Consider the following 18,465-nt stretch of genomic DNA (forward strand, 5'->3'; position numbering starts at 1 on the left):
TTTCCTTTGCTGTTGAGAAACTTCTTAGATTGTTGTAGTCCCAGTTGTTTAATATTGTGTTTGTTTCCCTTGTTTGGGGAGATGTGTCCAGAAAAAAATTACTCATGCTTATGTTCAAGAGATTTTTGCCTATGTTTTCTTCTAAGAGTTTTATATTTCATATCTCATGTTTAGATTATTTCATTTTGAGTTTACTTTTGTGTATGGTGTTAGGGAGTAGTCTAGTTTCATTTTCTTGCATGTAGCTCTCCAGTTTTCCCAACATCATTTATTTAAGAGACTATCATTTCCAAATTGCATATTCATGGCTTGTTTATCATATATTAATTGACCACACATGTGTGGGTTTATTTCTGGGCTCTCTGTTCTGTTCCATTGATCTATGGGTCTCTCCTTGAGCCAGTACCATACTGTTTTTATTACTGTAGCTTTGTAGTATAGCTTGAAGTCAGGGAGCATGATACCCCCACCTTTAACACTGGCACTTTAAACTCAAATACTTTCAGGTCTACACAGGTAAGTGCAAATGTGGGACACCATAACAGTACGAGTAGGCAGTAATGGGGATTGTGAAAATGCCAGATAATATTCACATTCATTAAAACTGTGCTGCTCCCCTCCAATAAAACCTGTTTTCTGATCAGGTTTGCCTTCAGAACTCCTGTTTGCAATGCTTGCTAAGGTATCTTTTTCTGCTCTCACATTCTTGAGTCAGCAGTTACTCTGATTCATGTTCCTTTCCAAGAATGGAGAAAAAAATATTGGAGGAGAGAATGCTAAGGTCGGGGCGATGATATCCTCCAGGCAGAGCCCCTCATGTAGGTACCTCTGCATCCTTACCACATGGCCCAGTTCTTACCCAGGGACTCCCCTCTTGGGTGCTCCTACATAGATCATTTAGTACACCTCTTCTACCAACAGTGAAGTTTCAATTTAGAATTAACCTAAAAGCAGAACACATACACACATATACAAAGATATTGGAAAGGAACATCAAAGATAGCATTTCCTATTTATTAGTTGCAGGGAGTAAGAGTCTAGTGATCAGAAAGGGTCAAGACAGTTGAAATGCTGCTGTTGGCTGACACGAACATCGGGGCAACCTCAGAGACCTCCAGGGACGGTGGAGACAGTTGCCTCTTGCCAGTCTATGCAGAGTAGGCAAAGCCCACTCTGTTGTTGGCCATGTCATACACACTGTAATATTCCCTGAGGAAGACATCTCCCAGAATCCACAGGGGCTGCCCAGTGGGGGAAGGCACATAAGTGGCCTCAATCCCAAGTATGCAGTAGCCATTTTTCTGAAGAAACAAAGGATGTGAGAAAATAAGCATCTGCACTCTAGAGACGTTCCCACCCAATATTCCATGACATTGTGGGGACGAAATACTCCTTCACCCTTATCCCTGCCCGTGGTGATTCCCCACAGGCACCCAGATGTGAGCTGCGACAGGGACAGTGTTAGGGCCCGTCCAACTATATCAACAGGGAGTAATTACATACATTTAAGACGTAGGTAGAGGGAGGCAGAGGGAGCTGGTACCCGCTGATTATGAAGGTGATGGTGGGTAAGCTCTGCACATAGTTGCAGTTGACTACATACTGTGAGAGAAGAGAGGCAGAGATGCAGAATGCTGGGGTCTGAGAGCCCAGACAAGAGCCCAAACCATGTGATACTCTTCTTAACCTTCCAAGAGAGGCACTTCTGGGCATACAAAGCAAGGCCTGATCCCCAGGAACAGAATGACGAGGCGTGCTGGCTTCTTGAGTCCTCTACTTAAACACATCTTAGCCCTTAGGCTCGACTTGTGTTACAATGACCATTGGGAGTTAAACTGATTCCAAATCAATGTCTAATATCAGGAAACAGAAATCACAGAGAAAGAACATATGCACACATTGAAGAAGCTGCTCTCACACACTCTCACAGCCACTGGTGTGCACCTGTCCCTGTGATGCTCACACACACCCACTGAGGAATCAAAATTCAGGCTGGGCCCTGACCCCTGCTACAGGGAGAAGCAAGCCACAGATATGTGTACAAAGGGAGTGGGTGTGGGCCAGCCAGCTGCTCAGGAGAAGACCCAAAGGTGAAGTCCTAGGGAAGAAAGAATCCCAAGTGGAATGGAGAAATGCACCACGTCCTGACTCTATTGCAGTAGGACAGTGGACAGACCAAGCTGAAATGGGCTTCTGGAGCCTGCAGTGGGTTAGCAGCAGCTGCCATAGCCATGGAGCCCACACTCACAGTCTGGACGGAGCTGGTAATACTCCCTTCCCTTATCCTTCCTTGCATTGAGGGCTCTGCCTGGAATGCCATGCTGTATTCCCACCTGATGTGTCCTGCCAGCAGCTCAGGTCCCCACCCAACCCCTCACCCTCTGTCTTCTGAACTCTTGATGCTCAGGCTTCTGGGCAGAGTCTGCCTGGAAGTACAGAGAAACCCTTGGATCCTGGTTACTCACATCACCATTCTGAGCCTGCTGGGCTCCTGTGGCCTCCAAGAAGGAGCTCATGTACTGCTGGGGAACAGCCAGTGGGAAGGTTCCCGTATCCACGATGGCCTGGCAGCCCTGGGAGCACAAACCAGTGGCCTGGTTACCGACAGCAAACCTGAGGGGCACCAGTACAAAGAGAGTCAGGTATCCCTGTTGCAACCAGGAGCCATGTCCACCCCAATCCCCACAACCCAGCATCTCCAACTTCCTCCTTTTCCAGGAAGCCAGGCCACCCCATGACCTGGCCCCTCATGGAACGCTCCTGTGCATTTGTGATTGTTGGAGCCACATCCTCAGTCTTGGTCTGGTAACCACTCCAGCTCTGACCAAAAGCTCCTGGGCTCTTTGGGGCTCAGCACACAGAACCAAACACACTCAGGGCTCGTAATTATTAACATTGCTCCTTGACCACCCAGTTGTGAAGACACTCTTACAGGGATTATGGAGATATAAGGTGGGGGTAAATTGTACTTACTGTTTGTGGAGCATGTTCTAATAAAGGTGAGACAATACAATACATTAAGCCCTGACTAACCCCATAAGGCAGTAGCTGATAAACTCCATCATTTGGTACCTAAAGTCCCATGTGACTCAATCCCTGATTCCTTGTTCAGCCTTTTCTGCTGCTCTACCTTTCCTCTTCATTCCCCACATCTTTGGGCGCTGTCCAGGCGCCGAGGCATGTGGAGATACAATAGTGAACAAGACAGACACCACAGTCTGGAGGGAGGGCAAGACATGGAACAAAAACATGCAAATAATGTTGCCATGAGATGTGCTCTGAAGGATATACAATGTGCCAGGAATGGGGAGGTCAATCTAGTCTGGGGGATCAGACAAGGATTTTTCTGAGAAGCAAAGCTTATAGGGCGAGTGGCATTGGTCCATGTGAAAAAGACACCTCCATTCCAAGCACAGTGCACTTTTCCCAGACATGCCAAACCCTTACCTCTCTCTCTATGCTTGCACATCGGGCTGTTTCCCCAGTGCCTTCCCCAGTAATCAGGATATATACATACATGTCTATATAGTGACATACATATAGTGATACATACATACATACATACATACATACATATATAGTGACAGGAGCAGGTAAGTACAATTGGATTGAGAAAGAGATCATGTGGACTGCGCTCCCTAAGAGGACTTTTTGAAAGGGGAAGGAATTAGACTGGGCTCTGAATGATGCCTACAATTCAAATAAGCAGAGAGGAGAGGAGGCACATTTCCAGTGATAACAAAAGAAAAGAATGCAGAATGCAAACAAGATGCAGTAACTGAGTGAAGCCCATGCCCCAGACCAGGAAGAGGTGGGAAGGTATACTGAAAGACAGAGGCTAGCTTTTATATGGTCCTGAGTATAGGTCAAAGGTGTTTTGTCTTCAGTTTAGATCAGATAACACTGAACTCAAAATTTGAACTTATGAAATGTATGATTTTGGAAAAGTTTTTCAAGTTCTGCACCTTGCTCTCTTTATCTATAAAATGAAATATACTGCTGACCTCCTTATAGTGTTGTTATGCTAATTATATGCAACAATACTTTAGTATCTGGCATATAGAAAGTACCAAAGGCAGCTATCACTTTTACTGATGATGGAAGTGGCAAAGACTGTGTGATTAGGATAATGAAGCTCCCAAGAACAAAGACTTGGATTCACAGTGCCTGGAATGAGCAACCTGCTGGCATGACAAGTGTCAGTGACCAGCTCAAGTAGATGGGTCCAGAGCTAGAGGTCACAGGCTACCAAGCTTCAGGACAATCTCAGCCTGAGGGCTTGGTGAGTTTTAACAAATCTGTGCCATGATAGGAACAGGAAATGTCATGCTTGAGGAACACCCCAGCAGTGTCCTTAATCCATAGGAACTGTCCTCTACTTACTCCTCAATGGGAATCTGCCAGTACATTTCCCGGGTGACAGGAGCCCAGACAATCTGTCCAGAGTAGAGATTGGTGTCCACACCTCCCAGGATGAGCTCTCCACCATACTGATAGGTTGGTTGGCTGAGGAGGAATAGAGAAGAGCATGAATTCCCACATCACAAACGCATCAGGTGGTTCCTGTCTCTCCCGCCACCTAACCTGGTCCCCTCAGACACAGAAGGGCCACAGAAATAAATACTGCTCTCCTCTGAGCTGCTCTTCAGACTTCCATCTGGCTCATGGCATGTGGGAGAATATAGTCCTGTCAGAGAGACACCCAAAGTATCAGAGAAATGGAAACACAGACTATGCCCAGAAAGGAAGGGACAGAATGGTCACCCAGGCATCCAGAAACAAGGTGTGAAAGTACCTCAAATAAACACCCAGACAAAGGGAGAATAAGAAGAGACCCCTCTCGGATACCTGGATTGGACCTGACAGAGATCTCAAGTGTGCTATGATGGAGATGCCCCTGTCATGTCAGGTTGGTAACTAGACAGTGTTACAAGGATTCAGGCCTCTTGTGTTCACCACCCTGAGCCTGCCACTCACAGATGAAAGACATTCACATTTCAGGTACCCTGAGAATCAGGCATTAAGAAAATAAGGATCAGGGAGCAAAGTCTGCCCTGCAGTCCAAGGCTGGGTGGCATAGGAAAAGCATTAGGTCAAGATACTTGAGTTTGAGTATTAGCTTCACAACTACCAGTGAGTGATTTTTCTCAGCACTGAAAATCTGTTTCAGCCTCCATTTCCTCCCTGGAGAAATGGGGCTAATAAAGGATTTGGGAGGCATCATTTGAAGTAATTGCTCCAAGAACACTTCATGAAGCCAGAGGTGTTATTGCCATTAATGTTTCATCATTATTTTCTTTAGTATGTGTTATAGCTCTACAGCTGTGCTAATCTAATGGAGCATTCTCCAGATTTACTAAAGAAATGTGAGGGATAATTGCTCATTTTTAAGAGTCATCATATGGCTTAGGGCCATAGTTAAAATCTTACTCTGCATTTAAAATAAAATTTGCCTATAAAACGTCATTATATATTTTCAGAAATGCAAGGAATGCTTATAGTAAGTAATAGTCATCATGACAAGAAACTTTATGACCTGGGCCCTTTCTGATGTTGAGATGTTCAAAGTCCTCTCAGAGTCTTGTTTGTTCAGTCCTTCTTGGACAAATGTTCTTACCGAGAAAAGTAGAAGCTGAAGATGGGTTGGGTGAGCTGGCCCTGCTGCAGCAGGCTCTGCATCACCGTTGGGTCATTCCCCACAGCCAGACTTGGGTAGGCCATTCCCAGGATCCCATCAAAGTCTGCGTAGTAGAAGGGGTTGCTGGGTTCATACTCACTGAGGCCAAACTCCTGGTTTTGGATGACAATGTTCTGGACCTGAGTTGAACAGAGAGAAAGGCTAACTTTTCAGGTGGACAAAACCTCCACAGATTTGGGTGCCCAGGGTCTGGGCTCTAGAACTCTCCTGGGGTCAGGAAGCTGGCTTCTCCCATGTGAGCTCCATCATGGGAGTGGGCGTGGAGATTGAGAGTGTAGCAGCACCACCAACCATGTGTGTCTTGGAAAAGAGAGTGTGGATATTGGGGGAAAGCAGAAGCAGTGCTCTCTTGAAGTGAGAGTTTTCATTTCCAGGGACAGGGAAAGGACAGAAGTGGTTTGATATTGACAATTCACATGCAAGAATGGTTCAGGTATTGTGGGTATTCGACTAAAGAAGGAAGTTACTAGTGAAAGGCCAGGTCTTCAAGTATCCAAAGTGAAATTGTGAGGAGGAGGAAGCAGATTTTTCCTATGTGGTGGCACAGGGCAGAGTTAACATCAGTGAGCAAAATCACAAGACACAACAATTTTACAAATAAAGGGCTTTCTGCCATCAGGACAGCTGTGGAAGCAATTCTTTACTTGGGAAGGTTGAATTAGATGGCCTTTGGAATTCTTTCCAAATCTGAGCTGCTGGGAACATTTTATCTTATTAGTAATCATGGATTTCTCTTGACACCTTAAAGCTCCACAAAATGGTCGCCAAACCACAGACCTTAAGAGTCTACAAAAATATCACTTACAGTCATGATGTCAGATCCAAGGACCACACTTAGACTCCCAAATCCATAGGACAGTGTGTAGGTTTGCCCGATGTTTGTGAACGTGGAGGACTGGCTGGGGTTGAACCTGTTGTGATTCGCTGCAGCACATGGAATGGAATATACTGTCATTCACTGCTTTCCAAATACTTGAAGACAATTTATGCTCCATGCCCTGGAATTATCAGACCAAAGCTGGGATCAAGCCATGGTCTCAGGTCCTTTGTGCTATACACAAACTGTGTTAGCCCCAGAAAAATCTGTCACCTCACATAACACATGTTGTCCATATTCCTTCCTACCTACCAATCCCTGAGGGAAGGATCACCTCAAAATTGCCAGGAAGTCCATGTGATGTGACTGACCCCATAGGAGCCCACAGGAGTGGGGGAGGGAAAGGAAGAATGTAGAAAGGGATGGAAACCTTAGACTATTTTGGCTGTGTCTCTCCAGAACTGTCAGCACTTCAGAAATGTAGACTGAGGGCAGGATTCCTAGACGTTCCTAATTTAAGGTGAATGAGATCATAGATGATCCTGTGCCCAATCCTGACTCTGGGCTGCTCTGCCCCATCCACAGTGCTGGCGATAGTGGGTACTCACAGCAGGCCTGGCTCTGGCAGTAGGTGGAGGGAACCCACAGGTTGGAGGAGCCGGTGTCAAAGAGGACCAGGAAATTTTGGGGTGGTGTCCCGATGCTGATTTCCCCAAAGTAGTAACTCTGCAAAGACAGGGTCACCACCCTTGTTAGGAAGCCGTGCCTTATCATCAGAATGGGGAAGAAGCTGACCCACTGGAAGCCGCGCTTTGCGCAAGCCTTTCCCTTGGGGGAATAGGAGGCTTCTCCCCTAGTTCTCCTTTCCTTCGGGAGACAGCTCCTCCCAATATTCCCTTTTAGTCCCTAACTGCAGCCTTTGGCCAGCTGACACTTAGCACTCAGTGCGGCAAGACACTATCCTTTTCCAAATGTGTTTTCCACTTTGCAATAAGGTGATACCTCCATGGATTTACTATGCTTGTCAGAGCACACACAATAGGAGACACAATCACTTTTTCTCCTTCCCAGTGTCCATGCCCACACCTTCACACACACACACACACACACACACACACACACACACACACACACACGTTCACGCACATTCATCTTCCTTGCCCCCCACTGTTCTAGGCCACCATGATCCTCCGTCCTGGACACATAGCAGCAAAGGGCGCTAGGAAGTCTAGGGTAGAGCGAACATGGAAAACAAGAAGAGAATTTCACTGGGAGATGGTTTAGTTCTAAGTGAATTGGGGCCAGTCATAACACATACAGCCCCTAGTTCCTTAATCTACAAAATGTAGGAGTTGAAATAGGAGATCCTAAGGCGGCTTCCAGCTCTGATGCTCTGGGCACCTTCCCACTAAAGGCAATCCACAGGACACCAATATGTGGAGGTGCCCTGAGCAGACACTGTAGCCTCAAAAACATTCCAGTATTTGCTCTGGGTGCCAGTGTATCTGTTCAAAGGGGGAGATTTACAGTGTCCACAGTCACTGGAGATTTTGCCTGGCAGCCATGCATGTGTTTCCCTTCTTTCCCCTGCAGCTCATGCTAGGACTTTATTTGGGTTTCTCAACTGACTTGAACCTTCTCACTATGCATCTCTTAACCCTATAAATGGGAATTGAAGAGATGAGCCAGTAATGAGAGGGGGGGAGGAAGGAAAGGAAACTGCTATCCTAGTAGATGGTGCCTGCTCATAAGTTATTCAGGCACTTTCCATAGGGAGGTAGATGGGATTAAAGCAGGGCTCTAAGAGGTGTAAATGAGTATCTAAGAATGGTTATCAGCCTGGGGCTGTGGCCATCACCTCCCCCTTCACTCACATCCAGGTAGTTGGTGATGGGCTCATAAGCAACAGCATCGTTGTTGAAATGATACTTGGCAGCTGGATCAACCCTTGGGTGGTTCTTGAGGAATGTGTCCAGTACACCCTGTTCGTTCATCACCTCACGGATAGACTTGCCTTTCCTCAGGATGACTCTGCAGAGAATAGGGTCCACAAAAGGAAAGAGCTTCACTTGCCCCACTAAGGCAAGCCCCTCAATGGTCTGACCTGGAGTTTTCAACCTCTTCAGGGCTCTTCTCAACAAGAGCCTTCTACAGGAAATGCCCCCACATTTTAGCAAGTCTGACCACTGAAGTCATTCCAGTGTGCCCAGCCTGGGAAGACACTACAGCACATATTTGGGGGTTTTGTGCTTCTATATTGCTTTCAGAAAATAAATATCTGTGTCTTACCAGTTCCTTCTGTAAGGTTGGTGCAGAGACCCTATTTCGTGCCTTCTTAGCCAACAGATCACCCAACCCTCCTTTACACACACACGCAGATAATTTTATGTTTCAAGTCTTGGCCCCAGTGGGTATTCTGTCCACGGCACCAAGAGACAATATGACTGCCTTTCCCAGAGACCTGCAGCAAGCCTTTGCTCTTCCCTAATTATCGTGTTCCTTTAGGGCTAGAATTCCTATGCAGCTGAATCCTACACATACCTTTCCAAACCCTCTGAGAGGTGTAGACACACCAAGGCCAAGACCAGGATCTTCATGGTGCTGGTCTTCAAGTGCCCACCAACACACAGGATCGGGTGCCAAACACAGGTTTGGAGCACATAGAGGGAGGCTGGGTCTCCCTCTTATACCCTGGTCTTCCTATACTTTGCATCTCTAGGCATGTGGGCTTTTCTACCTTTGTACCAGCTTGTGCCTGTACGTATCCATGGATTCTGTTTGTTGTTCCCTCTGGCAGGCATGGAGGACTTTGATATCCAGACTGTGGTCAACTTAAACAGCAATTAATGGCTTTGCTTATGGGATCTAGAGATTAGGATGTGATAATGATGTTAAAATGTGCTGGGGCAAAGGATTCTTGTGCCAGTGTCTACTGGGAAATAGGTGCCAGCAACTTCTTCCAGAACAATGGAACGATTTGTTCTTTGGCTCTGAAAGAATAGCTGCTTTTCTGAGATTTATGTCTACTCTCTACTTCTTTTCTCACTCTTCCTATGATCAGTCTCATCTGTCGCCTTCCACATATGACTCTCACCATCCATAATACTCTGCTTTTTATTTTCATTTTCTCATTTCACTAATTAGCCGGTATTTATTGGATGCCTACTCCTGCTCACCTTCATAGTAAGCTCTGGGAGTACAAAGATAGTTAAGAAATGTCCCTTTTGTACAAACATCTGCATTTTGCTGGAATAACTAACACATGATCAAATTATGAGGTGAAGTGATCATTCTAGGCATTGAGATGTGTGTTGAATGAATGAGAGTGGTAATAACAGTATTTATAAGGCAGACAGAAAGAGGGAGTGATTGTTCTTGGTGGGATGGAATAGGCTTCACAGAAGAAGAAACATCTGAGTGAGGATCTTGCCCCACACTAGGTGAGAGGAATAAAGGAAAAGGGAAACCCACTGTAGCAGAAGAAAGGCTTGAACAATAGCAGAAATGTGTGAAGTTGTGTGATGAATACTGTGTCAATGTGGACAGCAGAGAAATTCCCAGCATGGTTCCTCACCAGCTAAAACTCATCCTAGGACCTGCACTGGACGTGCACAATTCTCAGCGCGCTGATTGTATCCTGGAAACTATTTTCTACTCAAAGAACTGTAGCCAGGCAGCTGGCCAGGTCTCTCTCTACACACCAGGTGAAACTTCAACCTGGACAGGGGAGTATTCTTGACTGTGAATGAGAATTAATTCTCGAGGAGGTTGGAAGAGTGTAGGTAAGGAAGGAATTCATTAAAGAGAGAGTAGCAGGGAATAACAGCTGCCTTGCAAGCATCAGAGAACAAGGAATTGCAGAGGGAGGAAAGGGAAGTTCATTGAACTCCTGCTCAATATGGGACAGATCCCTTGCCAAACTCCTACAGCCAGGGTCACCTGGCATCCAGTGTCCCCTTGAATCTGCCTGGCATGGCAACTAAGCCCCTACTACTCCAGGACTTGGGGAAACTGCAGAGCACTGGATGAACTGATATTATGTTATGAGAACTTCCCAAAGGCAAAGGAAGTAGACTCTCAGGCAGGCTATTAAAGGGCATGATCGTGTAGCTGATGCCCTGCCTGGATCACCCAGATGTCAGAAACTTGCAAACCCAAGTCAGAGCTCTCAGTAGCCCCTCCCTACTTGTACAAAGTAGGACAAGGGAGTGAAGACTTATGCTTAAGTGTGGAAAATAGAATGAAATAGCAAAGTGACAAAGACACTTAACACTGGAAGAGCATAGAGACGAAAAGCAGTAAGTTCAACAGTGAGAAGGCCTTATTTAAAAGGTACACACTCAAAGAAATGGGAGTGCAGACAACCTCAGAGAGGAGGCGGACTTAAGGGCTTAGGATTCTGTCTTTTAAGGCTTTCAGGAATGGGGCAAAGGGCAGTAGGGCATAGGCTTCATATGTGGTCTCATGATATCTCTCTCAAATGAGAGACATTATATCTTATGAGACATAAGATAAACTTAACACAAGGATTTTACTGATCCTGTTCTTCTCGAAGATAGTGATTTCCCTCAAGCACTGGGAACATATCAGTTAGTACTGCTTGCCCTGCCTTAAGATAGGGTGGGTTATTGTTTTATTACAAAAGAATATGTTAGGAATCTTACCACCTAACTCCCTGGTTTTTAAAATGGAATCTTAGCCTTAAAATGGAGTCCCTCCTATTCTTACTACACTGTTTATTTATTTATTATATTTTCATTTTTCACTTCTGGAAGTTTCTTCATGTGCTTTCATGAATTAAAAAAAAATTTCTACTAAGGTATTATTGATATACACTCTTATGAAGGTTTCACATGAAAAAACAATGTGGTTACTACATTTATCCATATTATCAAGTCCCCACCCATACCCCAATGCAGTCACTGTCCATCAGTGCAGCAAGATGCCACAGATCCACTATTTGCCTTCTCTCTGCTAACTGTTCTCCCCGTGATCCCCCACACCATGTGTACTAAACATAATACCCCTCAGTCCCCTTCTCCCTCCCTCCCCACCTGCCTTCTCACACCCCTCCCCTGTGGTAACCACTAGTTCCTTCTTGGAGTTTCTGACTCAGCTGCTATTTTGTTCTTACATTCCCACCAGCAGTGTAGGAGGGTTCCCCTTTCTCTGCATCCTCGCAAGCATTTGTGGTTCTTAGTCTTTTCGATGCTGGTCATCCTTACTGATGTGAGATGATATTGCATTGTGGTTTTAATTTGCATTTCTCTGATGACTAGCGAGCAATGTGGAGCATCTTTTCATGTGTCTGTTGGCCATCTGAAATTCTTTGGAGAACTGTCTCTTCATATTCTCTGCCCATTTCTTAATTAGGTTATTTGCTTTTTGGGTGTTGAGGCATGTAAGTTCTTTATATATTTGGATGTTAACTCCTGGTTGGATATGTCATTTACAAATATATTCTCCCATACTGTAGAATGCCTTTTTGTTCTGTTGATAGTGTCCTTTGCCATACAGAAACTTTTTACTTTTGATGAAGTGCCATGAGTTCATTTTTGCTTTTGTTTCCCTTGCTCAAGGAGATGTGTTCAGGAAGAAGTTACTCATGCTTATATTCAGGAGATTTTTGCCTATGTTGTCTTCTAAGAGTTTCATGGTTTCATGACTTACTTTTGGGTCCTTGATCCATTTCGAGTTTACATTTGTGTATGGGTTAAACAATAATCCAGTTTCATTCTCTTGCATGTAGCTGTCTAGTTTTGCCAACACCAGCTGTTCAAGGGGCGTTAATTTCCCCATTGTATGTCCATGGCTCCTTAATCATAGAGTAATTGACCATATATGGTTGGGCTTATATCTGGGCTCTCTAGTCTGTTCCATTGGTCTATGGGTCTGTTCTTGTGCCAGTACCAAATTTTTTTGATTACTTTGGCTTTGTAGTAGAGCTTGAAGTTGGGGAGTATAATTCCCCCTGCTTTATTCTTCCTTCTCAGGATTGCTTTACCTATTTGGAGTCTTTTGTGGTTCCATGTGAATTTTAGAACGATTTACTCTAGTTCATTGAAAAATGCTGTAGGTATTTTGATAGCGATTGCATTAAATCTGTAGATGGCTTTAGGCAGGATGGCCATTTTGACAATATTAATTCTTCCTCCCCAAGAACATGGAATGAATTTCCATTTATTAGTGTCCTCTTTAATTTCTCTTAAGAGTGTCTTGTAGTTTTCAGGGTATAGGTCTTTTACTTCCTTGGTTAGGTTTATTTCTAGGTATTTTATTCTTTTTGATGCAATTGTGAATGGAATTGTTTTCCTGATATCTCTTTCTACTAGTTCATCATTAGTGTATAGGAATGCAACAGATTTCTGTATATTAATTTTGTATCCCACAACTTTGCTGGATTCAGACATTAGATCTAGAAGTTTTGGAGTAGACTCTTTAGGGTTTTTTATGTACAATATCATGTCATCTGCAAACAAGGACAGTTTGACTTCTTCTTACGTATCTGAATGCCTTTTATTTCTTTGTGTGGTCTTATTACCATGGCAAGGACCTCCAGGTCTGTGTTGAATAAAAGTGGAGAGAGTGGGCATCATTGTCTTGCTCCTGATATTAAAGGAAAGGCTCTCAGCTTCTTGCTGTTAAGTATAATGTTGGCTATGGGTTTGTAAATAAAAAATATATGGCGTTTATTATGTTGAGGTACTAGCCCTCTATACCTATTTTGTTTTGATTTTTTATCATGAATGGATGTTGAATTTTGTCGAATGCTTTTTCAGCATCTATGGAGATGATAATGTGGTTTTTGTCCTTCTTTTGTTGATGTAGTGGATTATGTTGATGGATTTTTGAATGTTGTACCATCCTTGCATCCCTGGGATGAATCCCATTTGATCATGATGGATGATCTTTTTATGTATTTTTAAATTCTGTTTGCTAATATTTTGTTGAGTATTTTTGCATCTATGTTCATCAGGGACATTGGTCTGTAATTTTCTTTTTTTGTCGTGTCTTTGCCTGGTTTTGGTATTAGAGTGATGTTGGCCTCATAGAATGAGTTTGGGAGTATTCCCTCCTCTTCTTCCTTTTGGAAAACTTTAAGGAGGATGGGTATTAGGTTTTCACTAAATGTTTGATAAAATTCAGCAGTGAAACCATCTGGTCCAGGAGTTTGGTTCTTGGGTAGTTTTTTAATTACCAGTTCAATTTCTTTGCTGGTAATTGGTCTTTTCAGATTTTCTGTTTCTTTCTGGGTCAGCCTCAGAAGGTTGTATTTTTCTAGGAAGTTGCCCATTTCTTCTAGGTTATCTGTTTGTTACCATGTAATTTTTCATGGTGTTCTCACATAATTCTTTGTCTTTCTGTGGTGTCTGTAGTGACATCCCCTTCTCATTTCTAATTCTGTTTGTGTGTGTAGACTCTCTTTATTTCTTGATAAATCTGGCTAGGGGTTTATCTATTTTGTTTATTTTCCCAAAGAACCAGCTCCTGCTTTCATTGATTCTATTGTTTTATTCTTCTCAATTTTATTTATTTGTGCTTTAATCTTTATTCTGTTCCTCCTTCTACTGACTTAGGGCCTCATTTGTTCCTCCTTTTCTAGTTTCATTAATTGTGAGTTTAGACTGTTCATTTGGGAATGTTCTTCTTTCCTGAGGTAGGCCAGTATTGCAATATATTTTCCTCTCAGCATGACCTTCGCTGCATCCCACAGATTTTGTGTTGTTGAATTATCATTGTCATTTGTCTCCATATATGGCTTGATCTCTGTTTTTATTTGGTCATTGATCCATTGATTATTTAGGAGCATGTTATTAAGCCTTCATGTGTTTCTGGGCTTTTTTGTTTTCTTTGTATAATTTATTTCTAGTTTCATACATTTGTGATCTGAGAAGCTGATTGGTACAATTTCCATATTTTATAATTTACTGATGTTCTTTTTGTGGCCTGGTATATGATCTATTCCTGAAAATGTTCCATGTGCACTTGAGAAGAATGTGTATCCTGTTGCTTTTGGATGGAGTGTTCTGTAGATGTCTGTTAGGTCCATCTGTTTCAATAAGTTGTTCAGTCCATCTGTCTCTTTACTTATTTTCTGTCTGATTGATCTGTCCTTTGGAGTCAGTGGTGTTTGAAGACTCCTAAAATGAATGCATTGCATTCTATTTCCCCCTTTAATTCTGTTAGTATTTGTTTCACATATGTAGGTGATCCTGTGTTGGGTGCACAGATATTTATAATAGTTATATCCTCTTGTCAGACTGACCCTTTTATCATTATGTAATTACCTTCTTTGCCTCTTGTGACTTTCCTTGTTTTGAAGTCTATTTTGTCTGACACAAATACTGCAACTCCTGCTTTTTTTTTATCCCTATTAGTTGCATGAAATATCTTTTTCCATCCCTTTACTTTCAGTCTGTGTATGTCTTTGGGTTTGAGGTGAGTCTCTTGTACACAGCATATAGATGCGTTTTGTTTTTTTATCCATTCAGTGACTCTATATCTTTTGATTGGTGCATTCGGACCATTTACATTTAGGGTGATTATCGGTAAGTATGTACTTATTGCCATTGCAGCCTTTAGATTCATATTCACCAAAGGTTTAGGGGTAATTCTCTTACTGTCTAACAGTCTAATTTAACATACTTCATATGCTATTACAAACACAACCTAAAGGTTCTTTTTTTTTACCCCCTGTTCCTTCCTCTCCATTCTTTGTATGTTATGAATCATATTCTGTACTCTTTGTCTATTCCTTGGGTGACATCTATTTAGCCTTAGGAATGCTTCCATCTATAGGAGTCCCTCCAAAATGCACTGTAGAGGTGGTTTGTGTGAGGTAAATTCTCTCAATTTTTGCTTATCTGAAAATTGTTTAATTCCTCCTTCAAATTTAAATGATAACCTTGCCGGGTTGAGTATTCTTGGTTCAAGGCCCTTCTGCTTCATTGCATTAAATATATCATGCCACTCCCTTCTGGCCTGTAAAGTTTCTCTTGAGAAGTCTGATGATAGCCTGATGGGTTTTCCTTTGTATGTGATCTTTGTTCTCTCTCTAGCTGCCTTTAAAAGTCTGTCTTTTTCCATGATCTTTGCCATTTTAATTATTACATGTCTTGATGTTGTCTTCCTTGGGTGCCCTGTGTTGGGAGACCTGTGCACATCCAAGGCTTGAGAGATTATCTCATTTCCCAGTTTGGGGATGTTTTCAGCAATTACCTCCTCAATGACACTTTCTATCCCTTTTTCTCTTCTTCTTCTGGTTCCCCTGTAATGCAGATATTGTTCCATTTGGTTTGGTCAAAAGAATATTCTTTTGTTCTTAGAGACTCTTTTTTTCTCTCTGTGCCTCAGCTTCTTTGTATTCCTCTTCTCTAATTTCTATTCTGTTTACCATCTCTTCTACTATGTCTAATCTGCTTTTAAATCCCTTCATTGTATGTTTCATTTCAGATATGGAATTTCTTAATGATTGATTATCCAACTTAAATTCATTCTTGAGTTCTTGAATCTTTTTCTGTACCTCCATAAGCATGTTTATAATTTTTATTTTGAACTCTCTTTTAGGAAGATTGGTGAGTTCAGGTTCATTTGTCCCTTTTTCTGGGGTTTGTGGGATTTTGGTCTGAACCATGTTCTTTTGACCTTTCATATTTCTGTGTGGTGCCCAGTAGTGCCCAGAAGCTCCAGTCTCTGGAGCTGCTCAGCCCCTAGTGTGAGGTTCTGGGTTGTAGGGGAGCGGTGCTGGTGCCTGGGGGGGAAAGATCTGTTCCCTGATTCCCATCTGTGGTGCCTGTCTCCAGTGTCAGAGCCAGTGGGCCAAGCTCACAGGTGTAAGCCTCTGTGCTTTGTGTCTCTAGCTGTAGTAGGCAGAGCTTCCCTCTGGCTGGCCTGACACCAGCATAGTGACTGCCAGTTTGCGAACCAGTCCTGGCAGGCTAGGTTCAAGGTTAAGTTCCTTACTATCTAAGAGTCTAACTTAACTTACTTAAAATGCTGTTACAAACACAATCTAAAGGTTCTTTTCTTTTTCTACTAACTTTTTCTTCCTCCTCCATTCTTTATATATTAGATATAATATTCTGTACTCTTTGTGTATCCCTTGATTAACTTTGGGTATAGTTAATTTAATTTTGCATTTGCTTAGTAATTAGCTCTTCTACTTTCTTTACTGTGGTTCTATTACCTCTGGTGACAGCTATTAAACTTTGGAACACTTCCATCTATAGCAGTCCCTTCAAAATGTACTGTAGAGGTGCTTTGTGGGAGGTAAATTCTCTCAGCTTTTGCTTATCTGGAAATTGCTTAATCCCTCCTTCAAATTTAAATGGTAACCTTGCCGGATAAAGAAATCTTGATTCCAGGCCCTTCTGCTTCATGGCATTAAATACATCATGCCACTCCCTTCTGGCCTCTAAAGTTTCTACTGAGAAGTCTGATGTTAGCCTTATGAGCTTTCCTTTGTATGCGATCTTATTTCCCTCTCTGGCTGCTTTTAGTAGTCTGTCCTTATCCTTGGTCTTAGTCATTTTAATTACTATATGTCTTGGTGTTGTCTTCCTTGGGTCCCTTGTGTTGGGAGATCTCTGCCTCTCCATGGCCTGAGAGACTATCTCCTTCCCCAGACTGGGGAAGTTTTCAGCAATTACATCCTCAATGACATTTTCTATCCCTTTTTCTCTCTCTTCTTCTTCTGGTACCCCTATAATGTGAATATTATTCTGTTTGGATTGGTCACACAATTCTCTCAATATTCTTTCATTCTTAGAGATCCTTTTTTCCCTCTGTGCCTCAGCTTCTTTGTATTCCTCTTCTCTAGTTTCTCTTTCATTTATTATCTCCTCCACCATATCTAATCTGCTTTTAATCCCTCCTTGTGCTCTTCAATGATTGGATATCTGACCAGAATTCATTCCTGAGTTCTTGAATATCTTTTCATACCTCCATGAGCATGTTAATGATTTTTGTTTTGAACTCCCTTTCAGGAAGATTCATTAGGTCAATGTTATCTTTCTCAGGATTTGTATTAATAATTTTACTTTGAACCATGTTCCTTTGGCGTTTCATATTTGTATATGGCGCCCTCTAGTGTCCAGAAGCTCTACTCTCTGGAGCTGCTCAGCCCCTGAAGCAATGTCAGGTATCACAGGTGAGTGGTATTGGTGCCTGGGGGCAGGAAAGAGCTGTTTCCTGCTTCCCAGCAACTATGCCTGTCTCCACTGCTTGAACCAGTGGGCCGAGCACACAGGTATAAGCCTCTGTGCTTTCCATTTGTAATTGCTGTAGGTAAATCTTCCATCTGGCTGGCCTAATGCCAGAGTAGGGTTTGCAGGTTTGAAAGCCAGGTGGGGCTGGCCAGGAGAAAGGTGCAGTAGGCTGCATATCATGGAGGGGGTTATTGGAGCTGTGTAGCCAGCCAGGGAGCTGGAACACCTGAAAATCGTGAGAGCTCCCAAGCTGCTGGGCAGAGTGAACCCAGACAATTTTGTCTAACTGTCCTTTCTCCTGAGCAGTAAGGTCTGTGCAATCCTTGCCCCTTTAGCAGCTCTCTTGCTATGGGCTTCTTTGTTAGGAAGTCTCTTAGATTGCCCACCTTTCTTTTGTCCCAGAGCAGCTGGATATGGATCCCTGCTTTCCATAAGTGGCTGAAATCTCAGTCTCTCCAGGGATTCTATCTGTCATAGCTTTCCAATCCCCTAATCACGAGAGTACCATGCAAGCACCATGAAATGTAGGTTTGTACTCCCAGAGCAGATCTCTGGAGTTATGTATTCAGCAGTCCCAGGCCTCTACTCCTTCCCTGCTCCATTTTCCTTCCTCCTGCTGGTGTGCTGGTATGGGGGAAGGGCTGGGGTCCTGCCAGGCTGCAGCTTTGGTATGTTACCCTGTTCCGTGAGGTCTGCTCTTTTCTCCAGGTATATGCAGTCTGGTGCCATCCTCTTTCCTGTTG

At 43.2% G+C, this 18,465-nt stretch overlaps 1 protein-coding gene across 1 annotated transcript; it reads right to left on the minus strand.

Moving 5' to 3' along the window:
* Window positions 1-993: 993 nt before the first annotated feature.
* On the minus strand, window positions 994-9,226 carry LOC118933935 (pepsin B-like). The gene is made up of 9 exons (XM_036928894.2): window positions 9,057-9,226; window positions 8,390-8,546; window positions 7,124-7,241; window positions 6,504-6,622; window positions 5,618-5,817; window positions 4,384-4,506; window positions 2,466-2,613; window positions 1,504-1,602; window positions 994-1,301 (listed from the first exon to the last, which is right to left on the minus strand). The coding sequence occupies exons 1-9, from the start codon at window positions 9,110-9,112 to the stop codon at window positions 1,149-1,151; spliced, it is 1,173 nt and encodes a 390-aa protein (XP_036784789.2). The 5' UTR covers window positions 9,113-9,226; the 3' UTR covers window positions 994-1,148.
* Between the last annotated feature and the right edge of the window lie 9,239 nt (window positions 9,227-18,465).

Source organism: Manis pentadactyla, chromosome 4 (genome assembly GCF_030020395.1).
Source record: "Manis pentadactyla isolate mManPen7 chromosome 4, mManPen7.hap1, whole genome shotgun sequence".
Classification (NCBI taxonomy): domain Eukaryota; kingdom Metazoa; phylum Chordata; class Mammalia; order Pholidota; family Manidae; genus Manis; species Manis pentadactyla.

What these genes read in the sequence shown, in the direction of transcription:
- LOC118933935 (XM_036928894.2), bottom strand. Translation starts at nt 9,112, where the DNA reads ATGAAGATCCTGGTCTTGGCCTTGGTGTGTCTACACCTCTCAGAGGGT. An exon ending in TTGGATCTGACATCATGACT is followed by an intron (nt 5,818 to 6,503) that starts GTAAGTGATATT and finishes TGTTCAACTCAG; the next exon opens with GTCCAGAACATTGTCATCCA. An exon ending in TTCAGCTTCTACTTTTCTCG is followed by an intron (nt 4,507 to 5,617) that starts GTAAGAACATTT and finishes ATTCCTCCTCAG; the next exon opens with CCAACCAACCTATCAGTATG.